The sequence below is a fragment of the Mytilus galloprovincialis genome, chromosome 3 (genome assembly GCF_965363235.1).
Source record: "Mytilus galloprovincialis chromosome 3, xbMytGall1.hap1.1, whole genome shotgun sequence".
Taxonomy (NCBI): Eukaryota; Metazoa; Mollusca; class Bivalvia; order Mytilida; family Mytilidae; genus Mytilus; species Mytilus galloprovincialis.
The window spans coordinates 16,098,917-16,122,433 of record NC_134840.1 but is presented as its reverse complement, the minus strand read 5'-3'; the positions used below and the strand labels follow the sequence as shown (position 1 = coordinate 16,122,433).

Here is a 23,517-nt window from a genome sequence, read left to right as displayed (position 1 = left end):
AATGTATAATCTAATCGTTTAATATGCAGTGTAAACCTTTTAAAGGAAACGTTTCAAAATCAAATACATTTTTTTTTATATATATCTATGCCTCATTTTGAAGAGACGGAACTGGTACAACATATATTTATACGTTTTTTAATATGACTTAACAAAACGTTATGTATATAGTATTAAATTGTCGATGTTCGTTAATAGCAAAGGCGTTGTAAATTTTTCTTCGATTTATGAGTTTAGAATGTCTCTTTGGTATCTCATGCTTTTCGTTCATATCCTGGTTGTCGCATTTAATTTCTTCTAAAAGCTTATTTGCAGAAGCTTCATGGACTTGAACAGACTAATCCTTTTGGTTTTTAAAAACCAGCAAGTAAAAATTTTGATACTAGTACTATGGATTTCTTTGAAATATAATCAGTTTGATCCAGCAGGTAGTACCTAATTGAAATGTCCTTCATTTAAGCGTTCTATACTAACGTAAGGAAAAATGTTTAAACCAAGTAACGAAGACAAGGTTAAACAACTTATGGACAAAGTTTTAAGTCATAGTAATGGTATTATATGAACATTGGTTTTTAATGCATTCAGCAATAAAAGTTCTGTAAACCAGCTTTTTGAAGTGGGTATCAATTTGTGTTACCATTTTGTTTTAAATTCGTACATTGATTTATCAAAATCATACTTCAGGATGCAGGCATTTGTCAGACCTGTTGGTGACCTTCTGCTGTTGTTTTTTTCTATGGTCGGGTTGTTGTCTCCTTGGCACATTCCCCATTTCCATTCTCAATTTTATTTGTCAATACAGTCCTTAAATTCCCCGTTCGGTGACTAAGTTGGACGCATCTTTCTAATCGAACTTGAAAAAGATATTACAACAGACACATTTAAGTCTGCCTTGTTTCTTGACTCTAACTACATCTTGAAATTCGAATTGAAGGTCGGTTGACAACAAAACTTCATTTTTGGTAGACTTTTAAAACCCATATAAAAATTCACTGATAAACCAACGGACTTGCAAAATAGAGATTTTGCGAACTTAAATATAGTTCTTAAAAATATTTTGGAAATTATCGAGAAAATTTAAAAGAGAGAAGAACATAACATTGACTTTTGTACCCCTATTATTGACATTTTTTACCTTTAATGTTTTTTTGTTCACACATCGTTGTCAATATAATGGAATTTTATACGACTTTAATACAAGTGAGAAGTTAATCTAGCTATGAAAAAAGTTTTAATCCGCCATTTTTATAACAAAACACATGTACCAAGTCAGGAATATGACAGTTGTTGTCCATTCGTTTGATTGATTCGAGATTTTGATTTTGCCATTTGATTAGGGACTTTCCGTTTTGAATTTTCCTCGGAGTTCAGTATATTTTGTGATTTTACTTTTAGTTAACTGAGAGAAAAACAAATGGAAGACCCGATCTTCGCTGCCGGAATAGACGCGATAGTAGAGGAAGGCAGAGGCATGCACTGCCGGTCCGATCTCTCGTCTATTCCATGAAAAAAAAAGCAAAAATGAAAATGAATTTTAGATGTGTGCGAGGCGTTTTATTTTAGGTTGCATTTCTGTAAATATTGACAATGCAATTTCCCATAGGAACTCCTTTTACGGCTAAAACTGTACCATTTTTACTATGAAGTTTTGAAAAAAAATCTTATCCTAGAATTGAAAGTTCATATGCACCACAATTTTTTTCAAAGGTCAAAATATAGGGCTGTGCGTCATATTTTCAACGTTTTTATGCCCTGAACTTCTCAGAGTTTAAACTTGCACTAATTTTCTTAACTACCCCTACCTCGAATGAAAGTTTACCACAGATTTCAATGTAAACAATATGCACGTGTTTATTTACTGGTAACATTCCCAAGTTCTGTCTCTGCGATATGGAACACAGAGAGCATAACTGGGAACCAGTATGTAAACAAAATTAATTTTCTATGAATATTCAATTACTCCCCAAAAGAGGCGTGTTTTGAGAAACAGCTCTATTTACAAAGTGCAACTTTTAACATACAATTCCAATAAACTGTTCAATATTATACAATTTGAAATATACTTTAGAATCCTGAAGAAGGCATGTGGACGCTAGCAAATTATAGGCAAAGTACTTGGTTTGTTCAAGTAAAAGGTCAAGGGGATTTGAAAATAAAAGTTAAACTACTGGAGCGTTTTGAAGGTTCTCTACTGGATATTTCTGGGAAACCAGTGTCAGGTACATTTAAGATACGATACAAATATGCAATAAAACCACAAGGAAAATGTATTTTGTGCGTCTCATGTAACAAATATTACAAAGAAATACCTTGTAAAAAACAGTGCTACAATGCAATATATTTCACCAGGTGTGTTTATGCTATTTATCTCACATTTTCTCATAGGTCTGGTCCCTATCCGGGTAAGCATAAAGTTTTGACTTTTTTTGTACCCCAAATTGTGAGTACCATTCTGTAATCAGTATATCTTTGAAGAATACACTTTATCTTTGAAATTTAAACTGCATAACTGCTCCATTTGGTGTAATTATGTTCCTATAATAAAGCTGTTAGTGCTATGTATGATACTGGAATAGCTTATTTTCAAAATTGTGTAAAATACTTGGGCAGTACATTAATGGAACCATTGTAATGATAAACAGGCCTAATTGTACATTTGATTTGACAATAACATGGGTGGTTTAGACGTTGAGCGGAGTAGTTTTAAGATTGTAAAAAAAAGAGGGAAAAAACAAGTTCCATATTCATAAAGATCTTTAAACTATCTTAACGTACTTTATTTGGCTGGTTTTTTTTTTTTTTTTACTTTTTTGGATTCGAGCGTCACTGATGAGTCTTTTGTAGACGAAACGCGCGTCTGGCGTATATATAAAATTTAGTCCTGGTATCTATGATGAGTTTATTTATTAACAACAGCAATAAGATCGCCTTCGAGCTGTTTTTACACAGCCGCGTCATGATTAATTGTATTCAATGAGATTAGGTGCACGAATCGTCTTACGTAGTTGCAACTTCAATTATTTATTTATAACTTTTATAATACTTTCAGTTGTGAAACATTCTTGATTAACTATATAACAAAATATGAACGCTATTGAAAATTTTAGGTCATAGCATAACGATAGCAGTATCAGTCACAGGACTAAATGAAACAACACAACTAGAATCAGTAATAATTTACAGCGAAAACCATACTGAACTACAACGTCAAACTGTGGAAGTGTATTCTGATTACAAGGAAAATATTGCAGTCGCCGATTTTATGGTCCCGTTTCAGGTAAAAAAAAACCCAACAAAATCAAAGTTATCAGGTCTATTATTTGGTACGAATGCAGAAGTTGACGAAGACTAAAAACTAATCATATAAAATGTATGAAGTTGTATCATACTTGGCTAAGTCCTTGTATGCCTTGGGTTAAACAATAGTTTTAGTGAAGACGTACTTCTAAAATAACTTTCATGCGTACCCGTGCTTGAGATAAAAACACATTTTAAAACTAAAATGAATATACGTATGCTTAGTCTAGTAATTTAATAAAAATGAAGTTTAAATCGTTCTACAAAAAGACAAAGCATATTATACAGACTTCTGTGTTACCTGTATTGTTTGTCTTAAATCCAGGATTTTTGGGTGACAGTTGAAGGTCATGATGACTCTTACATGTTTCAAAGAACTACAGAAACCCCATTTCAACCCTCAGTTGCTGATATCAAAATTCTTTCGGACACAGGTAATACATTAAAAGTAGTTCTACCATAGTATATGTAAAAAGTGAATAAATATTGAAATGTACAAAACATTTAGCATCACTTTCAGTTTGAACAACATATCCTACTTGATAATCGTTAATACATATAAAAAAGAAGATGTGGTATGATTGCCAATGAGACAACTATCCACAAAAGACCAAAATGACACAGACATTAACAACTATAGGTCACCGTACGGCCTTCAACAAAGAGCAAAGCCCATACCGCATATTCAGCTATAAAAGGCCCCGATAAGACAATGTAAAACAATTCAAACGAGAAAACTAACGGCCTTATTTATGTAAAAAAATGAACGAAAAACAAATATGTAACACATAAACAAACGACAACCACTGAATATACAGGCTCCTGACTTGGGACAGGCACATACATAAATATTTTGGCGGGGTTAAACATGTTAGCGGGATCCCAACCCTCCCCTAACCTGGGACAGTGGTATAACAGTTCAACATAAGAATGAACTATAAAAATCAGTTGAAAAAGGCTTAACTCATCAGATGGACAAAAATATAAGTGGACGTGGCCGGGTACTTATACATCCCGACACAAAAAGACACAATGAACAGATCTGAGAGTACTCGCAGTTATCTGACAGCTAGTTCAAAGCCACTAACAACTAATAAAAAAATCATGCATCTAAGACTAAACTATCAATCTGTACACATCCAACATCCAATGTATTTAGTATACAGACATCATAAACAGCCAGAGAAAAATATGACCTTGTGCAATGCCACGTTACAGGTATCGACATATTGTAGATCCATGAATATGTATAAATATAACATTTCATTTGAAACCTCAAATTAGCACAAAATGCTGGAGTGTTCTTACCTGAATATTTTATATATGTAATATATTGATCAACACTTATACTATTTAAATGCATCATTAAATTATGATATTAACGTATCACTGGATATAAGGCGAAACAATGATAGAAACCCTAGTATTTAAAATAAATATTAATCTGAAATGGAACTTTCAACGTTATATTGACCGAACTATCCGCCTATGGTTAGATGTTTTAAGTTTAGGTGAAAGTTTTGTTTACTTTTTACCTGCGTATCTAACGTCGATAGCAGGGTTAGAAACCGCCCAAATCCGTTCTTCATTTCGTCACTCCGTACGTTCGTCTGCCTGTCCATAAAAACATAGGTAGAAAACTTTCGTCCAAGAATTACTGAATTCTTAGAAAGGAAATTATTTTGTTTGGTCTGCAGCTTGATAGTATTTAGTTGTAACATTTCAGCAATTTGTTCATCTGTCCTACATTATTTCCTGTTCGCACAAGTTTTAAAAATGTTTGCACGGAACAGATTTAGACCAAACATTTCTGAGCTTCCATCGAAGCAAATAGTATTTTATTATGTCTAGGGCTTAATTATGCTCAGTTTCTGCGTGTATGCAATATTTCAGTGGTCGTTCATCCACAAGTTTGATTTTACAACACTCATTGTACATGAAAAGTGTTGGTCCATTTTCATTATTAATATCTAATCCAGTCAGCTTGATCGCCTTACAAACACTTCCAATTTTTCGATAGTTGAAATATTACAAGTCTCTGGACACATATCACCTTAATGAATTGCATGCAGCAACGCAGGTCTAGACCAAGTATTTAAGTTGTTCTTGTTAAGGTGAAATCTAGAAAAAAAAACTAGCTGCTGTAGCATTAACTGGCTTGACAAAACAAAATCTTAATCGCTGCGTGCGAAATGTGCTGAATATGACTATTTAGTTTTCTTTTTCAGACCTGTTAGAAAAAAATATTGTACGATCAAACAAATTGTTGTAGTTAATACATCTTATCCATTTAGTCTTTCTTCAAATACAGAGTTCAAAGACTAGCTTTGCTGTAACGTGTAGCTTATGGAACTTTAAAGCTTTACATATACGTACACTGTTTAAATTGTATTGCATATTGCAAGTGGTTTTATATATTGTTTTTAAGGCGAATTGTATTCTGGGATGATTTCAAACATAACCTGCAATGTGACAAATTTTGGAACTAAAAATGAAACTTTCATCGTAACGGCTGTGGATGACTTGTCATACTTAACGTATGAGAAAACCCAACGTTTGTTTATTCCAAGTAGAGACTCAGAAATAATAACATTTACATTAAGAGGTGGAAATATCAAATCTGTTACGTAAGTGTTAATGAAAGCTTATAATTTTTTATTAAGATTTGAATAATCATACAAAATCAAAATATCAATACAAACAAATCACATAGCATATTTACAGATGGAAACGCTCTTATAGCAAAAACAACGACAAAAAGACAGCAACAGTCATTTTCGTTACATCTTACATATAAGTGAATAATTAGGGTGTAGCTTGTATGTACATGCAATTCATATCGATTTCTTTAGCTTTAAATTTTACTTTAAATTTTTCCATTTTTGAATTTTTTCTCATGCGTTGAGAGTGTACCTAATATGTTAACTTGCTTAAATTTATATATGTAGCTTAATATGTTATAACCTCCATGCAACTGAAAAGTACTAATGTATCAACTAAAAACGAATCAAAAAGATATCCAAAACCAATCAAAATATATTCTTAGTTAACTCGAAAATAAGCATAGCAATGCATTAGATAAACCCATATATAAACAACACTAAAACTGAACCCCACAAGGATAAAACATATATTGATAAAGCACTACGTTTACAAATCTTACACAAATTTGACTATTGTTAACGTAAATTTGTGAAGAGAGAAAATAACGTAATACTCTTGAGTTTTATGTATGTTTAATTGTTTTGTTTTTTGTTTTTTTTTCTTAAAAGGGGGTTTGAGTTGCTCAGTGTTAATTTTTCTATGTTGTGTTTTGTGTACTATAATTGGCTTTTGGTCTTTTACAATATTTGTTGCCTCGGCAATTTCAGTTTATTTTCCAATTCTCTTTATTGATATGTGTATATTTAAAGTGTAATACAAGATGAGCAGTTTTCTTTTACAATATTTGTTGCCTCGGCAATTTCAGTTTATTTTCCAATTCTCTTTATTGATATGTGTATATTTAAAGTGTAATACAAGATGAGCAGTTTTAAGAAACGTAGTTCTCTGAAAAAAAGTTTCAAATTGCCGAAGGCAAAATTATTCCTGAGCCGAGTAGCTTATGCAAGAATGCTATACATTTGATAGGCACACATATGACATGATACACTGTATATAGTTCTGGTGCTGTATAATATGCAATGATTCAAACCAATCAATAATTAAACTTCAATAATGTGATCTTGGGTTGAAGTCATAAAACTTTGATCAGTGCTCGGAGCACAAAAATCATGTACAAAATATTGATTTTGGAGTACGAGTACAAAACACTGACTGCAAAGTTTTATGACTTCAAGGCCTTATGTTTCAGGACGGTTAAAATATCAGTAAATACCACTGATAATCGACTTCTGCAGGAAAAGGTTTTGAAATATATGGTGAGTTCTCAACATTCGTTCATTGGTATAAATAAAAGGGATAAAAACAATAATGATAGATAAATGATATACAAAATAAAAATTAAGTTTAATATGATTGCAAAACGTTTCCAAATGAAGTCATTCTGCTGTATCATTTGTGAAGACAGTGTTTCATGCAGATAGACATTTGACTAAAAACAGTATAATAAAACACGGAAAAGGCATTATAATGGACAATCCCATTGTTTTTAACAATCCATGCAAACAATGACTTTATTCGAGCATTCTGTCAAGGCAGTTAAATTATTAGTTTGATGTTCTAACTGGTTACATTTTTTAAACTTATAAACAAACTAAAGTAACATATTGCATGAACGAGATTTAAAAAACAATAAAAATACAAAATTACGTGATACGTTTACGACAGATATTTTCATAACAAACGTTCAGTCTACATCCAAGAACTCCTTTTTAAATCTTCATCATAATAAAAGATGTTTAGTGATTTTAATGTTTCCCTTGTGAACTTTTGGTGTATTTCAATTTAGTTTGTTATTTCATGCATCAGTGTTCGTGTTTTTTACTCTTTAAAAGTCCACCGGTGGCCTGTTATAATGCAAATTTCTGTCCTTATCCATCACATTATGTTGTTTATGTATTCATTGATAGTTCATATCTGACGAGAGTTGTTCCACTCGTGAAACATTTCTTTTTCATAAATGTTTTAATTTTAATTTATCCTGTATTATGTATAAAATATTATCGCTTGAAGTTGCAATATGTTAAGCGTTTGGCCCTTTTTATTTCTTTTCGTTTAATTTAAAATACAATCTGTTTCAAAATTCATGTTATCTTCATAATGCTATGAGGAAACATTTTACTAGTATTTAGGGTGGAGAAAGGAAAAAAAGAAGAAAAACACCAGAAAGTGACAAATATTCGTGAATATCCCGTTGTTTACTTATGTAATTAATAAGCCGGTGATAAGTCTAATTCGGTAGGTAAAGTTCAAGACAAAAATAGCGGGATTGACGACAATTAAAACATATCCATCATCATCATTAAAGCTGGTATTTTAAAGCGGTCGACCAAATTGTGTTGTCGTCTCTAAAAGATGTCAACTTCATCACTTGGAAATAGCTTTCTTGTAAGCAGCAACCATATATCAAAGACATCATGATCGGAAATGGAAGCTGTGGCATATATTATCACATAGGAGATTTACCAGTACATTTATGTATGTAAGACGTCCTGTCTCTAATCTAAGTCCGTTCCTCAAATTGGTGTTCAAATCTAACGTAATAAAAAAGAATACTATATCGACAGCCAATTGTGTGCCCAACTAATCGACGTCTATTTGATGGTCTCAATTAGACGTCAAATGTTTGGCTGCTGTAATCGGTCGACGTCCGTTTTACGGACTTGCCGCAATGATATCATCACAATATACTTTGAATAGAGAATAACTATAGTGGTTGTCGTTTGTTTATGTGTTACATATTTGTTTTTCTTTCATTTTCTTATTTAAATAAGGCCGTTAGTTTTCTCGTTTGAATTGTTTTACATTGTCATTTCTGGGCCTTTTATGGCTGACTATGCAGTATGGGCTTTGCTCATTGTTGAAGGCCGTATGGTGACCTATAGTTATTAATGTCTGTGTCATTTTGGTCTCTTGCGGAAAGTCGTCTCATTGGCAATTATACCACATCTTGTTTTTTTTTGTATATAATGGACGCTGGTTTAAAAAATGTGGCGTCGCAGTGGACTTCGATCTGAGGAACGCACGTCGATTATAGAACGCAGGTCAATTTGAGTCTAACACATATTAACATTTGCGTTTTGCTCAATCATAATACTAAGAAATCGACAAATGAAGATCAAAGCGTAGATAAAAAAAAAATACCATCATTTACTTTTAACTTTAGGTTGCTGAATTTATTCCACCAACTTTGAACGATATCAGTATGAGCTCCATGTGTATGTTAGAATCGATGAATTTCGAAAATTGTTCCTACCAGAATATAGGTTTGAATGTCAGCGTACAAGCTACATTAGGTCTTCAAACCGTGTACTGCAAACCAAATTCAATAGATGTAGAAGTTACGAATGGAACGGATACTTCTTTAAATAACATTATCATCAGGTATATATAGGAAACTAATTTAGAATGGTAAATCTTAAATTTTTAGAGATCTGGACTCGCGACGTCTAATTTTGTAATAACTTTACTACATAACTGCAAGATATTTCAGAATATCTATTTAATTATATGATTCAGTCGATTGGATTTTGTAGTTTTCTCTTTTATAACAAGCAAGAATAAGCTAGAATATCGTCAGTTGGAAGGAGCTAAGAGTTAAGGTGGTACCCAACACTTTCACTAAAATTTATTTGGCTCGTTTGATTTTCATAAAATTTTGATAAAGTATTTACCCTTTAACAAAAATATAAAAATTTCAAAAATTTTGAACAAACCATTATATCAGGAAAATTACACTGGTCATATAGCAGTTTGACAAACACCAATTTTGATCACTGAGAAGCTTAATATTCCCTTTACAACACAACGTATTTAAAACGTTTAGCTGACTTTACAGAATTATCTCCCTGTAGTGTTAGATACCACCTTAAACTCGTTATTTCGTTGCTACCGTTCTAAATTAACTTGTTTAAGCAAATAACAACCTATCGTTTTAGATGGAATCGACATCGTTTGCGTGTCTTGCTGCGTATAATATACACTCTTGTTGTATTATTATATATTGAGGAAGGTCAACTAGTTGTGTTGAAGTATTTTTTTTTGTTAAATAAATAACAATTATGATTAAGTATGCAGTAAACGTAAACTTTAAATAATATAGTCTAAACTTATGATAGGTAATGTTTTGTCGAGCAAACCAACTTCGAGCTAATACGTACTTTTCAAATCAGAAACATTGGTTAATTATTCTCCTCAGCGACAATCAATACAGTAAAACATGTAAAGGATAAAAGAAATTACTAAAACTGCTTTAAAACACCAGAACACGCTTAGCACACACAGAATCACCGAACAAATACAAGAACAAACAAAGACCAACAACCATAGACAATACATGGTTCAGATAACGAGGCTTGGTGCGTCATTTGGTTAAGTTAAACCACAGGTATTCCGTTAAAAAGACCTAACAATGTACGTGTACATGTAATTAAAGCAACAATGGCTTCTTCTGGTTTACGCAAGGTAACTTCGATGACCCGTATCAAGGTCAAATATTGTAATGCGAAGGGAAAAGATAGCCGAAAGTGAAGGTCAAAAATCTAGAACCTTGATCTTTGACCTTGAGTTCAATTTCATGGTAAAAATGCAGTGAGATATCATAAGACACTAAGTATATATGTGCGAGTATAGTTAAAACTTTATCTACCAAAACTTATTTCGCAGCATGTGTTTTGGTCTCAATTTTAGTATCATATTACAATTGTGTCAAGTGTTCACTCAAAACATTTGACACCGATACGTAAAAAGAAATATTACGACGCTACAACTAATACTTTTCAAGATTAAAATTTATTTTTAAAAATTAAAAATATATATATGTTTTTACAGTGGTGATTGCTGCATGCCAACATTTAGAGTATTTATAAAAGACACCAAAGGAAATCTTGTCCAGAAATTCTTCGACTTCACTGATGGGAACACATTTTCTAAGGTCTTACCTACAAAACAAATTATCCAGACTACCACGATTCAAGTATGTTTCATTATAGCATAATGGGTCAAGCGGAAAGATCTGCAAAGTAAACAGTATAGATATGATATTTACCTACCGATATTTTTCGGTATAAAAAAAAAAAGATACCAGAGGGACATTCAAACTCATAAAAAGAAGTAAACGTTCAACGTCAGCGCTAGCAAAAGTACACAAAACACATTTAATATAAGTTAGATAAATCCGATTTGTAAGGACTCTAAACGGAATAAGAAACGTCGTGTCGGCATGATAAGCATTTACAATAAAACCCATTTGAATATGTATTTATGAAAAAATGTAAGGGTAAAACACGTATAACATAGCAAAATGTGTTTACGAAACATAACGTGCATTATTTGTGAAGTTAGGAAGAGAATAGTTACAAAAACATAAATATCCCGCCACATCCTTTAACTAACTGTCCTAAGTCAAGAGACAATAATTCAGTGGTTGGTTTGGGTTTATCTTTGTGTTTCGTAAATGGAATTATTATAAATTGGGCCATCGTTTTTTGCGTTTAAATCTTTTATATATTATTCATGTTGCAACTTTTTTTTTATCTTATTTAACTGTAATTTCTTCATTAAGCCAACAGTAGTATACTACTGTTAGAAATACCTAAATCGATTGAGAAAAAAAACAAATCCGGGTTACAAATTAAAACTGAGGAAAACACATCAAATATAAGTGGAGAACTTCGACACAACAGAAACACACCACGAAGATGTAACACACACAGAAACGAACTATAATATAACAAAGGCCATTTTCCTGACTTGGTACAGGAAAATGGTGTGTTGAACCTGGTTTTGCGGCTTGCCAATGCCATTTGAAATCTGGTAGATATAATCGTACCAATTCGTCTTGTATTGATGCGTGTCCTGAACGAGCAACGAGAAGCCTGTACAGAATTTTAGAATTCTAATCTATCTCTTATTATAAACTATGTAACTGTGGGTATATTAAAAAACCACTATGTATATTCTGCTTTTTATATTTGAAATACATGTATCGAATACTTTTTTAAAAACAAACCAAGATGTCACTTAATCCATTGCATATATGTTCTTTAAATTGTCAGGGGTTAAGAAAATATGAAAAAAAGAATTAGACTAAAAGAATGGATAAAACAACAAAAATGCAACATAATATTTTTACAAGAAACACATTTTTCGAACAATTCAATAGATAAAGAATTTACGGGCGATTTATATCATAGTTTTGGAAGCACACAATCAAGAGGTGTTTCGATTTATATCAACCAAAAAATTAAATATGAAATCATAGATAAATATGTAGTTCAAGACGGAAGAATTGTTTTAATCAACACAGAAATAGATAAAAATATATTTACCTTTGTAAACCTTTATGCCCCAAACACATGTAAAGATAGAAATATATTCTTTAAAAAAGCTTTAAGTGTCATTGAAAAATATAGCCTTGGTATAATTATCATAGGCGGTGATATGAATGAAACGCTTAATATAAAAGATAGAAAAAGTAATAGAAAAGATCAACAAAAAATAAAAAATAAGACAAATGGGCTAAAAACTCTGATAAAAAAACTAAAAGTTATAGATATATGGAGAGCAATAAATCCAAATAAAACGCAATATATACCTGGAAAAGAAAAAATAATGAAGTAGCTAGTAGAATTGATTATTTTCTAGTTAGTCAAGATGTGAGACCAAGAGTACTCAGCACTGATATACGACCTGCTACTATTCAATATACAGATCACTTAGCGATTTCACTTAAAATTAATCATTGTCAAGGGAACAAAGGAAAGGGATACTTCAAATTAAACAACAGTATTCTTAATGACGAATCATACAAAATAAAAATAAATACTTTGATAGATAAATATGAAAAATTAAGAAATAAAAAAAGTCTAGCAATCGTGTGGGATCTCTTTAAAATAGAAGTAAGAGAGAAAACTATAGAACATTGTAAATTAAAAGCTAAACAGAAAAGAGACGAAATTACAAAACTCGAACAAAAACTTAAACTTTTGAATGAAATTCATAAAAACCTGGATGGAAAAAATAATAATTTGCCAAATATAATAGATTCAATAAATAAAACAGAAGAAACGCTACAAACTCTATATTCAGATAAAATAAAAGGGGCACAAATAAGATCACGAGTTAAATGGATAGAAGAGGGCGAAAAAAATACAAAATATTTCTTGGGATTAGAAAAATCAAGACAAACAAAGAAAAACAATACTGCTATAAGGGACAGTAAAGGAGAAATAACAGAAGATCAAGGCAAAATATTAGAAACGGGGAGAAATTATTATGTCAATTTATATAAGTCAACTAACCCGGATTTAAGAGAAATTGAAAATTATATTGAAAAAACTAAAATAAATTACAAATTAAGTACACAAGAAGGTAATGAAATTGACGGCAACCTGACAATAGAGGAATGTACACAATCTGTTTTTAAAATGAAACTTAATAAAACACCAGGTATCGATGGTCTCTCAATTGAATTTTATAGAGCTTTCTGGTCCAACTTACAAAACTTTGCTGTAGATGTTTTTAATAATTGCTATGAAAAAAAAAAATTGACAAATTCTCAGAAACTAGGATTAATTACCCTTATATACAAGAAAAACGACCCATTAAATTTAGATAATTATAGACCAATTACCTAACTAAATGTAGATACCAAAATTATAGCATACTCTCTTGCACAAAGACTGAAACCAATATTGCATAAAATCATTCATAGTGATCAAAACGGTTATGTAAAAAACAGATATATTGGATTTAATAATTTAGACAAATCCAAGATATTATAGATTATTCGGAAAAATTCAATGTAGATGGAGCAATCCTATTTTTAGACTTCACAAAAGCATTTGACTCGCTAGAATGGGAATTTATGTATTGTTCTTTAAAGAAATTTGGTTTCCAGGAATCTCTTTTGAGGTGGATAAATACGTTATACACAGATATAAAGGGTTGCATATTAAATAATGGCTGGATTTCAAGACCCTTCAACATTGAGCGCGGAATCCGTCAAGGGTGTCCCGCGAGTTCTATAATTTTTGTAATTGCTGTTGAAATTTTAGCTAGTAGATTAAGACAAAATGAAAGTTTTAAAGGTTTTCAAATTAAACTAGATAATAAAACCCATACCTTAAAATTAAGCCAGCTGGCAGACGACACCACTTTATTTTTAAATTCAAAACAAGAAGTGTCATTAACTCTGAATATTATAGAAATTTTTGGATCACTTTCAGGCCTAAAGCTTAACCGAAATAAAACAGAAGGAATATGGCTCGGCAATTTAAAGTCCTGCAAAGATAAAGTTGAAAACATTAATTTTACACAAAAACCTATAAAAGTTTTGGGAATATACTTTGGACTTAATAAAAATGAGTGTAAAAAATTAAACTTGCAACGACAATACGAAAAATCTGAAAAAATAATTAAAGATTGGAATAAAAGAAATTTAACTATGTTAGGTAAGATAACTCTTGTTAAATCATTAATCTTACAGAACATTACTTACGTTGCATCTGTAACCGAAATTGATAACGAATACCTAGCAAAATTTAAAAAATTGATATACAGTTTTATATGGAATAATAAATCAGAAAAAGTTAAAAGGGATATAATAAGTAAAAATTACCATGATGGCGGGCTTAAAATGATAAACATAGATAAATATCTAGAAGCGATAAATATTAGTTGGGTAAAAAAACTCATCGATAATGAAGATCTATCACCCAATTGGAAAGTCTTACCAAAATTTTATTTTGATAAATTTGGACAAGAATTCCTTATATTTAAAATGAATTTCAACAATATTAATTTGGTCTATAAACTGAAAGAACTAATTCCACAATTTTACTTAAGAATAATCATATCATGGATAAATTCAAAATCTGAAAAAGAATCAGATCATCTATCATATAAACAAATTAGACAGCAGCTTATATGGGGCAGTACAAATGTCAAATTAAACGGTAAATGTCTCATTTTCAAAAACTGGATAAACAGTAAAATTCTTTTTTTAAATGACATTATTGATAATAAAGGAAAATTTAATCAAAACATGATCTTAGATAAACTTTCCTGTCATGCTAACTGGTTTTCAGAATATTCTAAATTAATGAAAGCAATACTAAAACAATGGTTACAAGAGCTAACTAAAGAAGAATCAATAAAAACAAAAGTTGCCATTGACTCCGAATATAAATTTAAAGATAAAAAAGGGAAAATGGTATCACTTAAAAACATTTCCTCTAAAGACATTTACATCTCCCTCTTAAATAGATATTATGAAAAACCAATAGGATTTCAAAAATGGGACAACATATTTATCTTGGAAAACAACACAAACAAAAGACAACAAATGCTAAATTATATCTTTTATTATTTACAAGATAATAAATTCAAAATGTTAAGATGGAAATTTCTGCACTACATTTTACCAACCAAACAATTACTTTTCTCTTGGAAAATAACTAAAACTCCGCTATGTAATATTTGTGATGTCATCGAAGATTATGAGCACTACTTTTTAACATGCAAATTTCTGAAATCATTTTGGGATCAAATAAAACTATTACTTGATAAACTTAAAATAGGACATCATATCATATCAATTAAATCACTTTTGTACGGATACAAAATAAACGATACAAGTTATTACAGTATTAATGATTTAATAACAATTATTCTTATTACTGTATACAAAGGATACTATATATCCGAACAAAAAACAAAACAAATTAATATGTTTCCAATTTTCAAAAAAGAATTTCTTCAATATCACGAAATATTGATAAATAAAGAAGGCAAATATGAAAAATTCCATAATCTGGTTGCAGCAAAAATTAAATTAATTTCATAAAGTAGAATTTATAATACATCATGTTATCATATTTCTATTCCGTTACATACATGTCATTATTACTATATATATATATATTGTGCACTAACAAATACTAACTTATCAATGAAATGCTATATACTAACGTTAACGAGGCCGGGATAAGGTACCGGTACTTCATGTTTCTCTAACAAATGTAAAAATTCAAATAAACATTATAATTTCAAAATAAAAAAAAAAAAAAAAAAAAAAAAAACCAACAACCACTAACGATTTTTAATAGCCATTAATCACCTTTTTTGAAATTCATATGAGTCGATGTTCCTTTAGACTATTGAAAAAAGGAAAATCAAAGAAGATCCATTATTTAATTTCACATACAAGTGTATAGATGATTCCCTATAGTAAACAATCCAAACTGTTCTGATAGGGTTTTATTAATATATACCCTTGAACTAGAAATTAAAAATATGAAAGATACAGCTTATACGAAAGTCAAGACGGTACCGGTGCTACTCAGACTATGTTAACGTCACCGATGTCTAAGAAGAAAAATAATTAGCCAAAGATCGTCTAGTCTAAAATTGATCGAAGGTACCTACAGCAAATGACTTTTGACATGACTCGGTATTTTTGCATCCCGCAAATTGATTGTAGATTTTTTTTTAATTTTTCTATTGATTACCCGTCTATTCATATGTTCTTAATTTTTACTTTATCGAGGAAAGTTTAAACTATATACTACCAACGACAAAAAAATTGTTTCGTAATCATTATAGTCAAATTTAATATTAACTACATCTTTTCTTTCAACATCTTTGTTTTGATTGTTTAAATTGGACTACGTTGTATACCTGTGTTGTAAGTTTTCCTCAGTTTTGACAACTGGGTTCAAATTGCAGTCGCATTATCATTTTATGTCTGTTTGGGTTGCTCACCAATTCAGTCAACAAAACGGAACTATAAAACATTGTCATACGAGATAGAGGTTAAGCAACATATAAAACCAGGTTTAACCCCCCATTTAACTGGAAATCGTCTGTACAAGTATTGAATATGCCGAGTTATTTTTTACTTGTTTCGTTGATTGATAGCATTTGATTTTGACACTTTATTTGAACTTCCCCGTTTTAAATTTGACTTGGGGTTCGGTATTTTAATTATACTGTTTTAATATTTTAACTCATCATAGATATCAGGCTTACAAGTTTGTATGTACAAGGTTTTATTTCAAAACTGTTTACCACTGTGCATCTGTATATAAGGATTTGAACTTACATGAGCAACATAGCAAGTGCCACATGTTTTAGAGCACCTAATATATAACCCAGTTTTAATAGGGTACGTGCTACTCAGTCTTTTTTATGATGTGTTTTATGTTTTTATCTTTCAATCTTTTGTTTGAACGATGTCGTTGTTGGGTTTTTTTTTCGACTTATAAGATTAAATTTCCCCTTAGTATATTTCGCCTTTCTTTGACACACTTAAAGCCACATTAAAGTTTGAATCGTTTTCTCTTTTTCATCACACATATATTCGCCCTTGATTTGCAAAAAAACTTTTATCGACAATCATCAGATAAATAGCAAAAGTTTTAGTGTGACATTGAAATTTAAAATAAAACACAACTATATGATATGCTACTGTACATCAAAATCAATTATCGATTTCATATTTATGGGTTTAATTTTATTCAATTGTTGGGAATTTCATATTTTGGAATAGTACAGTGTTACAAAATTATAATTAATATTTCTTTCTTTCATTTGTTAATGATTTTTGCAGAAAAGAAGTCCGCACATGACTTCAAACAAGAACGTGGTAATTGGTGCTATTGGTGGTGGAGTGTCGGCCTTAGTTATTCTTGTGTTAGTTGTATCTGTTATGCTGTCAATGAAGAGAAAGACCAAAAAATACTCAGCGGAAGATATAAATATAAAATTGAAAAATTAAGTTATTCTTTTCGTGTCCTGATTTCTTTAATGTTTTGACCAAATGATGCAAAATAAACCTCGTTGTTCTAATTAGTTGTTACAAAGTTACATAATTATACTGCATACTTGTGAATGACTTATAATTAGGTTAAGAAAAAAAATTAGAGACAAAACCCTGATGCAAATCTTGTTTATATTCATTAAGGGGATACGTCTACCCAAAACGTGGACAAAGTAGATTGGATTTGAATAATTTTTCCAAAAAAGCTGATTTTTACGAGTTTACTCACTTCGTTGTTTTGTATCCCCTCACCTTTTAAAATATAAACATTTTTTGCTTACAGGAAAATTATGTTACTGCCGATGATTGACGAATAGAATAATACAGCATGGTCTTTTAAGTGAAGCAAATTAAATTATATAACAGAGAGGTGAACATTGTCTTAATTGAATACATAGGACAATTTTACATAGTTTTTGGTTAAATTAATATTTATTTGTTATTGAATATTATGTATCTGTTAAAGATGCCCGAAAGTACGAAAAATATAAATTATTACCTACTGTATCATAGCTGGATGACAAATGTCCTCTAAAAACATGACAAATTTTGAAAGATAAATTTTTAATATTTAGTGACTTTTTATTATCACCTTAATTGAATTGGCCTTATACAATTTGTACCCTTCATTGATAATCTACTGAATTAGGGTTCGTTACTGGCTATCAGAGCTCCCTCTGCCTCTATCTCAATCCCCTACAACCACGACCACGAGTTCTAGTAGATTTTGGTTGTTTTGTTTCCGAGAAATCTGTATAATTTTATATATACGTATTAATAAGAAATAGAAGGAATGGAACAGTCTTCATATATGGAACACGACGTTATTGCTAAGAGCGTTGTATAATCGCGGTATGAATGTTACATAACCGTGGCAAGAGCTTGCTATAATCGCAGTAGAAGCGTTGTAAGATCGTGTTGCAATCGGATAAATCGTGGAATGGTAGTGGTTGAACGTGATGAGCGTAGATAGATCATGATAATCGTAGTGAGGTTGCAGGACAAGCGTGGTGAGAACGTGGTATAATCGTAGCAGGATCGTTGTAGAAGCGTAATGAGAACGTAGTAGCTTCGTGAAAACAATGAAAATTAAAATGTTCATGCCGCTCTTACCGCGACCTCACCTCGATCTGAATTAATTCAAGATCGTGGTGAGCGTGGTGCGATCGTGGTCTAGTGGGACTGGGGCTTAAACAACTTCTTAATGTGAACATTTTTATCACTGGCAGATATAAAGAGTGTCCAGTTTACTTTAGTCATGCAGTGTAGGTTTTGATGTAATCAATATCTATAATTGAAAGTACAATGTGTTTAAATAAATAATGATTGCTGGCATAGTCTTTTTTAAAAAGTCAGAAATCTCTTTCGACATGACTTCTGCACAAACAGATTAAGCAATATGTTTAATAAGCTTTAATGATAACCAAGATATGTTTAATATTATTATCAAATGTAAGATGAGAACAGACAGGTGATTTTTCTGATCGGATTGAAATTACGAGTCATGTTTTCACAGCGACGCATGTTGTTGATAATTACAAAAATGCCAATAAAGTCTCTTGTTGAAACATATTCGGGTTAATTTTATCTTATATACTGGCTGTGTATTTCATATCCGCTGGATCTAGTATCTAGGACAAAAGTCCAGGTGAAGTTAATGGCGTTTAGTGTCTTTCGATATTTTTTTTTGTTAAAATGTCCTATAGCAAGTCAGGAAAATGATAGTTGTTATCTTATCTGTGTGTGTTGCATTGTCGTTTTGTTTTTTGTTGCACTTAAGTGTTTTCTTTATTCCAAAATAGTTAATAATATTGTTTGGGGAAAGATAAAAAAAATCCATCGAGCTGTGAAATGAGGCATTCCAGAGTTGACGTTTTGAGATTAAGTATGGAATGGAATAATTTCTCAACTTAGTCTTAAACCTCTCATTCAAGAGAAGTTAGAATACAGATGTTTTACACATTGAATGAGTATCTTAATCTCATAAAACCAAGTAAATTGTTTTACATTGTCATATCGGGGCCTTTTATAGCGTACTATGCGGTATGGGCTTTGCTCAGTGTTGAAGGCCGTACGGTGACCTATAGTTGTTAATGTCTGTGTCTTTTTGGTCTCTTGTGAACAGTTGTCTCATTGGCAATCATACTACATCTTCTTTTTTAATAAAAAAGAAATTAAGAATACTACCGAAAGTAGCAAGTATGATTCGCAGGGTTTTTCAACTTATAACAACTCAGATTGACGGCTTTAAACTTATATAACCTTTAAAGACATTGATTTCTAATTGTCACCTATCCATTTCTCAGTAGTATTAGTAAAACACCTTCTACTGCATTGTGTTAACATATCTCAATTGAAACGTTATGCCATCTCGAATTAGATGGCCAATACGTTGTGTCAGTGTCTCAATTCACTAGTGACATATTTTTGGCGATATTAGATCATAAGATAGCAGTGTAGTCGTCTGATCTGTACTTTAATCGAGTGTGTCCTATTCCCGATCGTGAAATTTTCATTGATTGTGAATTCTTATGGCGTGTGATGCATGTATATCAGGAGGTGCTTACCTTGTCGACCCTCATGGTACTGCTCCGTTTGGAGTTTATCCGTTTCTTTAATTGATGTTTGTTAGCTGGCTTTATTATGTTTGCGTTTAAACGTCAAGCCATATGTTTCTTTAAAATAATCGGGTTTTGTTTCTTTGACACATACTCCGTTCCCATATCCACATGAAAATGAAAAAAAAACTGCTGTGTGAACACATAAGAAAATATCTTCTTGCTTGCTTCAATATTTGTGCAAGCTTGCACGTTCAAAAAATAAATCCACGCTACACCTTACTCTTAATATAGAATTTTTTTCTATTGACATCAGATTAAAGTTTTAGTGTCTATTGTCTTAATCTGGTTTGCTGCATTCATTGTAAGCAGTGCTCTGTTTTGTTTTTCAATCTCTAATAGAATGTTTCATGTTAATCTTCTTACCCAAGTGCACGATAGGCAGAATTACTTTTTCTATCATACCGGTATTTTCGATGTAGTTATAATGTGAGTTTCCGTCGGCTCTTTCTTGTAAAGTGTTTCTTCATTATTTTGTTAGATGAACACGTGATTTCAGGGACGTAAATCAACATTACATCAGATATACAGATATAATCAGTTGATAAAACTTATTAATTCATTTTATTACAAATAACGATTTTATCAAAACACTTTGTTTCCACCTGCGGGAAATTAGCACCAACTTTTTTTTTACGATAACGTAATTAAGAAAGCTATAAAAGTGATGTGGTGTCCCTAACATTTTCTTCTGGCTAAATATTTGTTGTGTTTGATATGTTTTTTTATGGATATTTAAATGGAAATGAAGCCTGAATGCAAAGTTTAGTTTGCTTTACTGTATTGCACTTCTTTGAAAGTAAAGGCAACAGAAGTATACCGCTGTTCGAAATTCCTAAATCGATTAAGAAAAAAAAAATCCGGGTTATAAACTAAAACTGAGGGAAACACATCAAATAAAAGAGGAAAACAACGACACAACAGAAACACACACAGAAAAGAACTGTTGTATAACAATGGTCATGTTCCTGTCTTGGTACTGGACATTTTAAGAAAAAATGGTGGGTTGAACCTGGTTGCAAGTTTGTACTTGGCATTAAACAATGGACTACCTTTATGTACAGGTTCGGTTTTCTGTGGGAAATCAGGTACAGTACCCGATATAAGAGTGTAAGATATAATAGCAGTAGATTAAGTACCTAACGTTGCTTTCAGTAATTCCGAACACTTTTTGCTATATTTTGCGTTGACGGTGAATTGTTGATAGTGTCCTTTTACTTTATTGAAAGTTATTCAGCCTCCGGACAATTGAGAGCTCGGCATACTAAATAGACCTTTCCTAGTGCAATTGTGAAGTGGTCTGGTGACTTATACCGTTTGAATACTGTGCCCCTATTTTTTGACATTTTTATCTATTATGTCTGTTTGTATTGTTCACACATTGTTATCAATATAATAGAATTGTATTCGACTGTGATTCACGTGAGAGGATTAACTAGCTGTAAAACCAGGTTTAATCCACCATTTTCTACATGAGGAAATGATTGTACCAAGTCAGAAATATGACAGTTGGTATTAATTAGTTTTGGGTGTTTGAATTTTGATTTTGCCATTCAAATAGGGACTTTTTAATTTTCCTCGGAGTTCGGTATTTTTGTTATTCTATTTTTGTTATCTTCAAGTATTCGCCAACAATAAATAAAAATAATATGCAACTTTGGGAAGTTCCAAATAATTCTTGGTACAATAAAGCAAGGAAGCAGCGGTTTTGTTGCTGCTCTTATATTCAACTCACAGTAATGTTTCCTCTAAAACATGTTCTGTCTTATCTGTTTAAGCTTTAGCTTAAGCTAGCTATACGTGTTCTGTCTTCAAAAACATATACTGGAGTACATCAAAAAATAAAAGACATACAAACTGGTAAAACAAACTCACACACACAATTACTTATAATCAATCAATTGCTATACACTGAGTAAGATAAGACTATAAAAAGTAAAACCACAAAAAAATACTCCGAGGAAAATTCAAAACGGAAAGTCCCTAATAAAATGGCAAAATCAAATGATTAAACACATCAAACGATTCGAATATCATTTTAAAATAGAGATACATAAAACAAGTGGTCTGAATTTTTAACGCCTCAATTTTATCTGTTTGTTTCCGATGAAAAACAAAACACACTTTTATTTTTACCCATAAATTTCACGCCACTTCAATATTACATTTTTAAATACAACACTCATATTTCATTGGAACAAGCAATAAATCGAAAATGAATATATTTTTCTAAATATATATACCTGATGAATATTTGAAAAAAAAATAACTAAAATGCCTGTTATATGGATGAAAGTTGAAATAAAATACTGCTGTGAAATAAGGTGAAGTACTGCACAACATCATGTGGTTAAATACACATTGAATTTAGTGATAGATTTCTGTATTTACACATGTGTATATGTTCAATTACTATTTTTTAACCTACACATATAAGAGATCATATACACGAAGCTATCTTTTCTTCGCATGTATATCAATTGTCTAGCTGGTACTGCAATTCTAAGTATTCACGGAAATAATCGTTTGTAACGTCCTTATTGGCGTTAAATTGTAAACCAATGCTACATTTTTGGACGATTTCGGATCTAAATTCTCTGTGAATCTGCATAATGTGGCAAAGAACAATGCATATACCCGTTAGACAATAGAATATGGTGGCAAATGATGATCATCACTTATTGCTGGAATGGGAACACGATGTCTTGCTTGTATCACATTATTTCTTTTGCTCTTATTATCTACAATAAAGTGTTTAAATGTTACAACATTAAAGTACACATATATAATCTAGTGATAATATAGCTTTAATTGTTGTGTTTTTATTATTTGCGTTAAATTTTATTAAGCTTGAAAAAGTTGTTGAGAGTTGTTGTTCTTTCATTTATCGTTCACTTTTGGATTTAAATACAAAAGTGATGTTGGTATACCTTGCATATCTAAAACAAAACCAATAACAAAACCATTTGAATAAAATAGAACTATGATAACTGGTTTAATAAATCATTAACGAATTATTTAAATTCTAACGTTTTTTTTAGGATGAACATTCCTAGAAAATAAACTGTCTTAGTGTTATAACATGAAGAATAATTCTGAACAATACAAAAATAAATGTAC

At 31.1% G+C, this 23,517-nt stretch overlaps 1 protein-coding gene across 2 annotated transcripts in view; it reads left to right on the top strand.

Moving 5' to 3' along the window:
* Nucleotides 1–18,279, top strand: part of LOC143067265 (von Willebrand factor A domain-containing protein 7-like) — a 57,003-nt gene extending 38,724 nt beyond the window's left edge. For both annotated transcript variants that reach the window (XM_076240374.1, XM_076240373.1), the window contains 8 exons: nt 2,069–2,219; nt 3,108–3,277; nt 3,623–3,731; nt 5,726–5,924; nt 7,151–7,217; nt 9,125–9,342; nt 10,789–10,933; nt 17,570–18,279. In XM_076240374.1, coding sequence (XP_076096489.1) covers nt 2,069–2,219; nt 3,108–3,277; nt 3,623–3,731; nt 5,726–5,924; nt 7,151–7,217; nt 9,125–9,342; nt 10,789–10,933; nt 17,570–17,737 — 1,227 coding nt within the window. In that variant the 3' untranslated portion in view covers nt 17,738–18,279. The remainder of the gene's footprint in view (nt 1–2,068; nt 2,220–3,107; nt 3,278–3,622; nt 3,732–5,725; nt 5,925–7,150; nt 7,218–9,124; nt 9,343–10,788; nt 10,934–17,569) is intronic.
* The last annotated feature ends 5,238 nt before the right edge of the window (nt 18,280–23,517 follow it).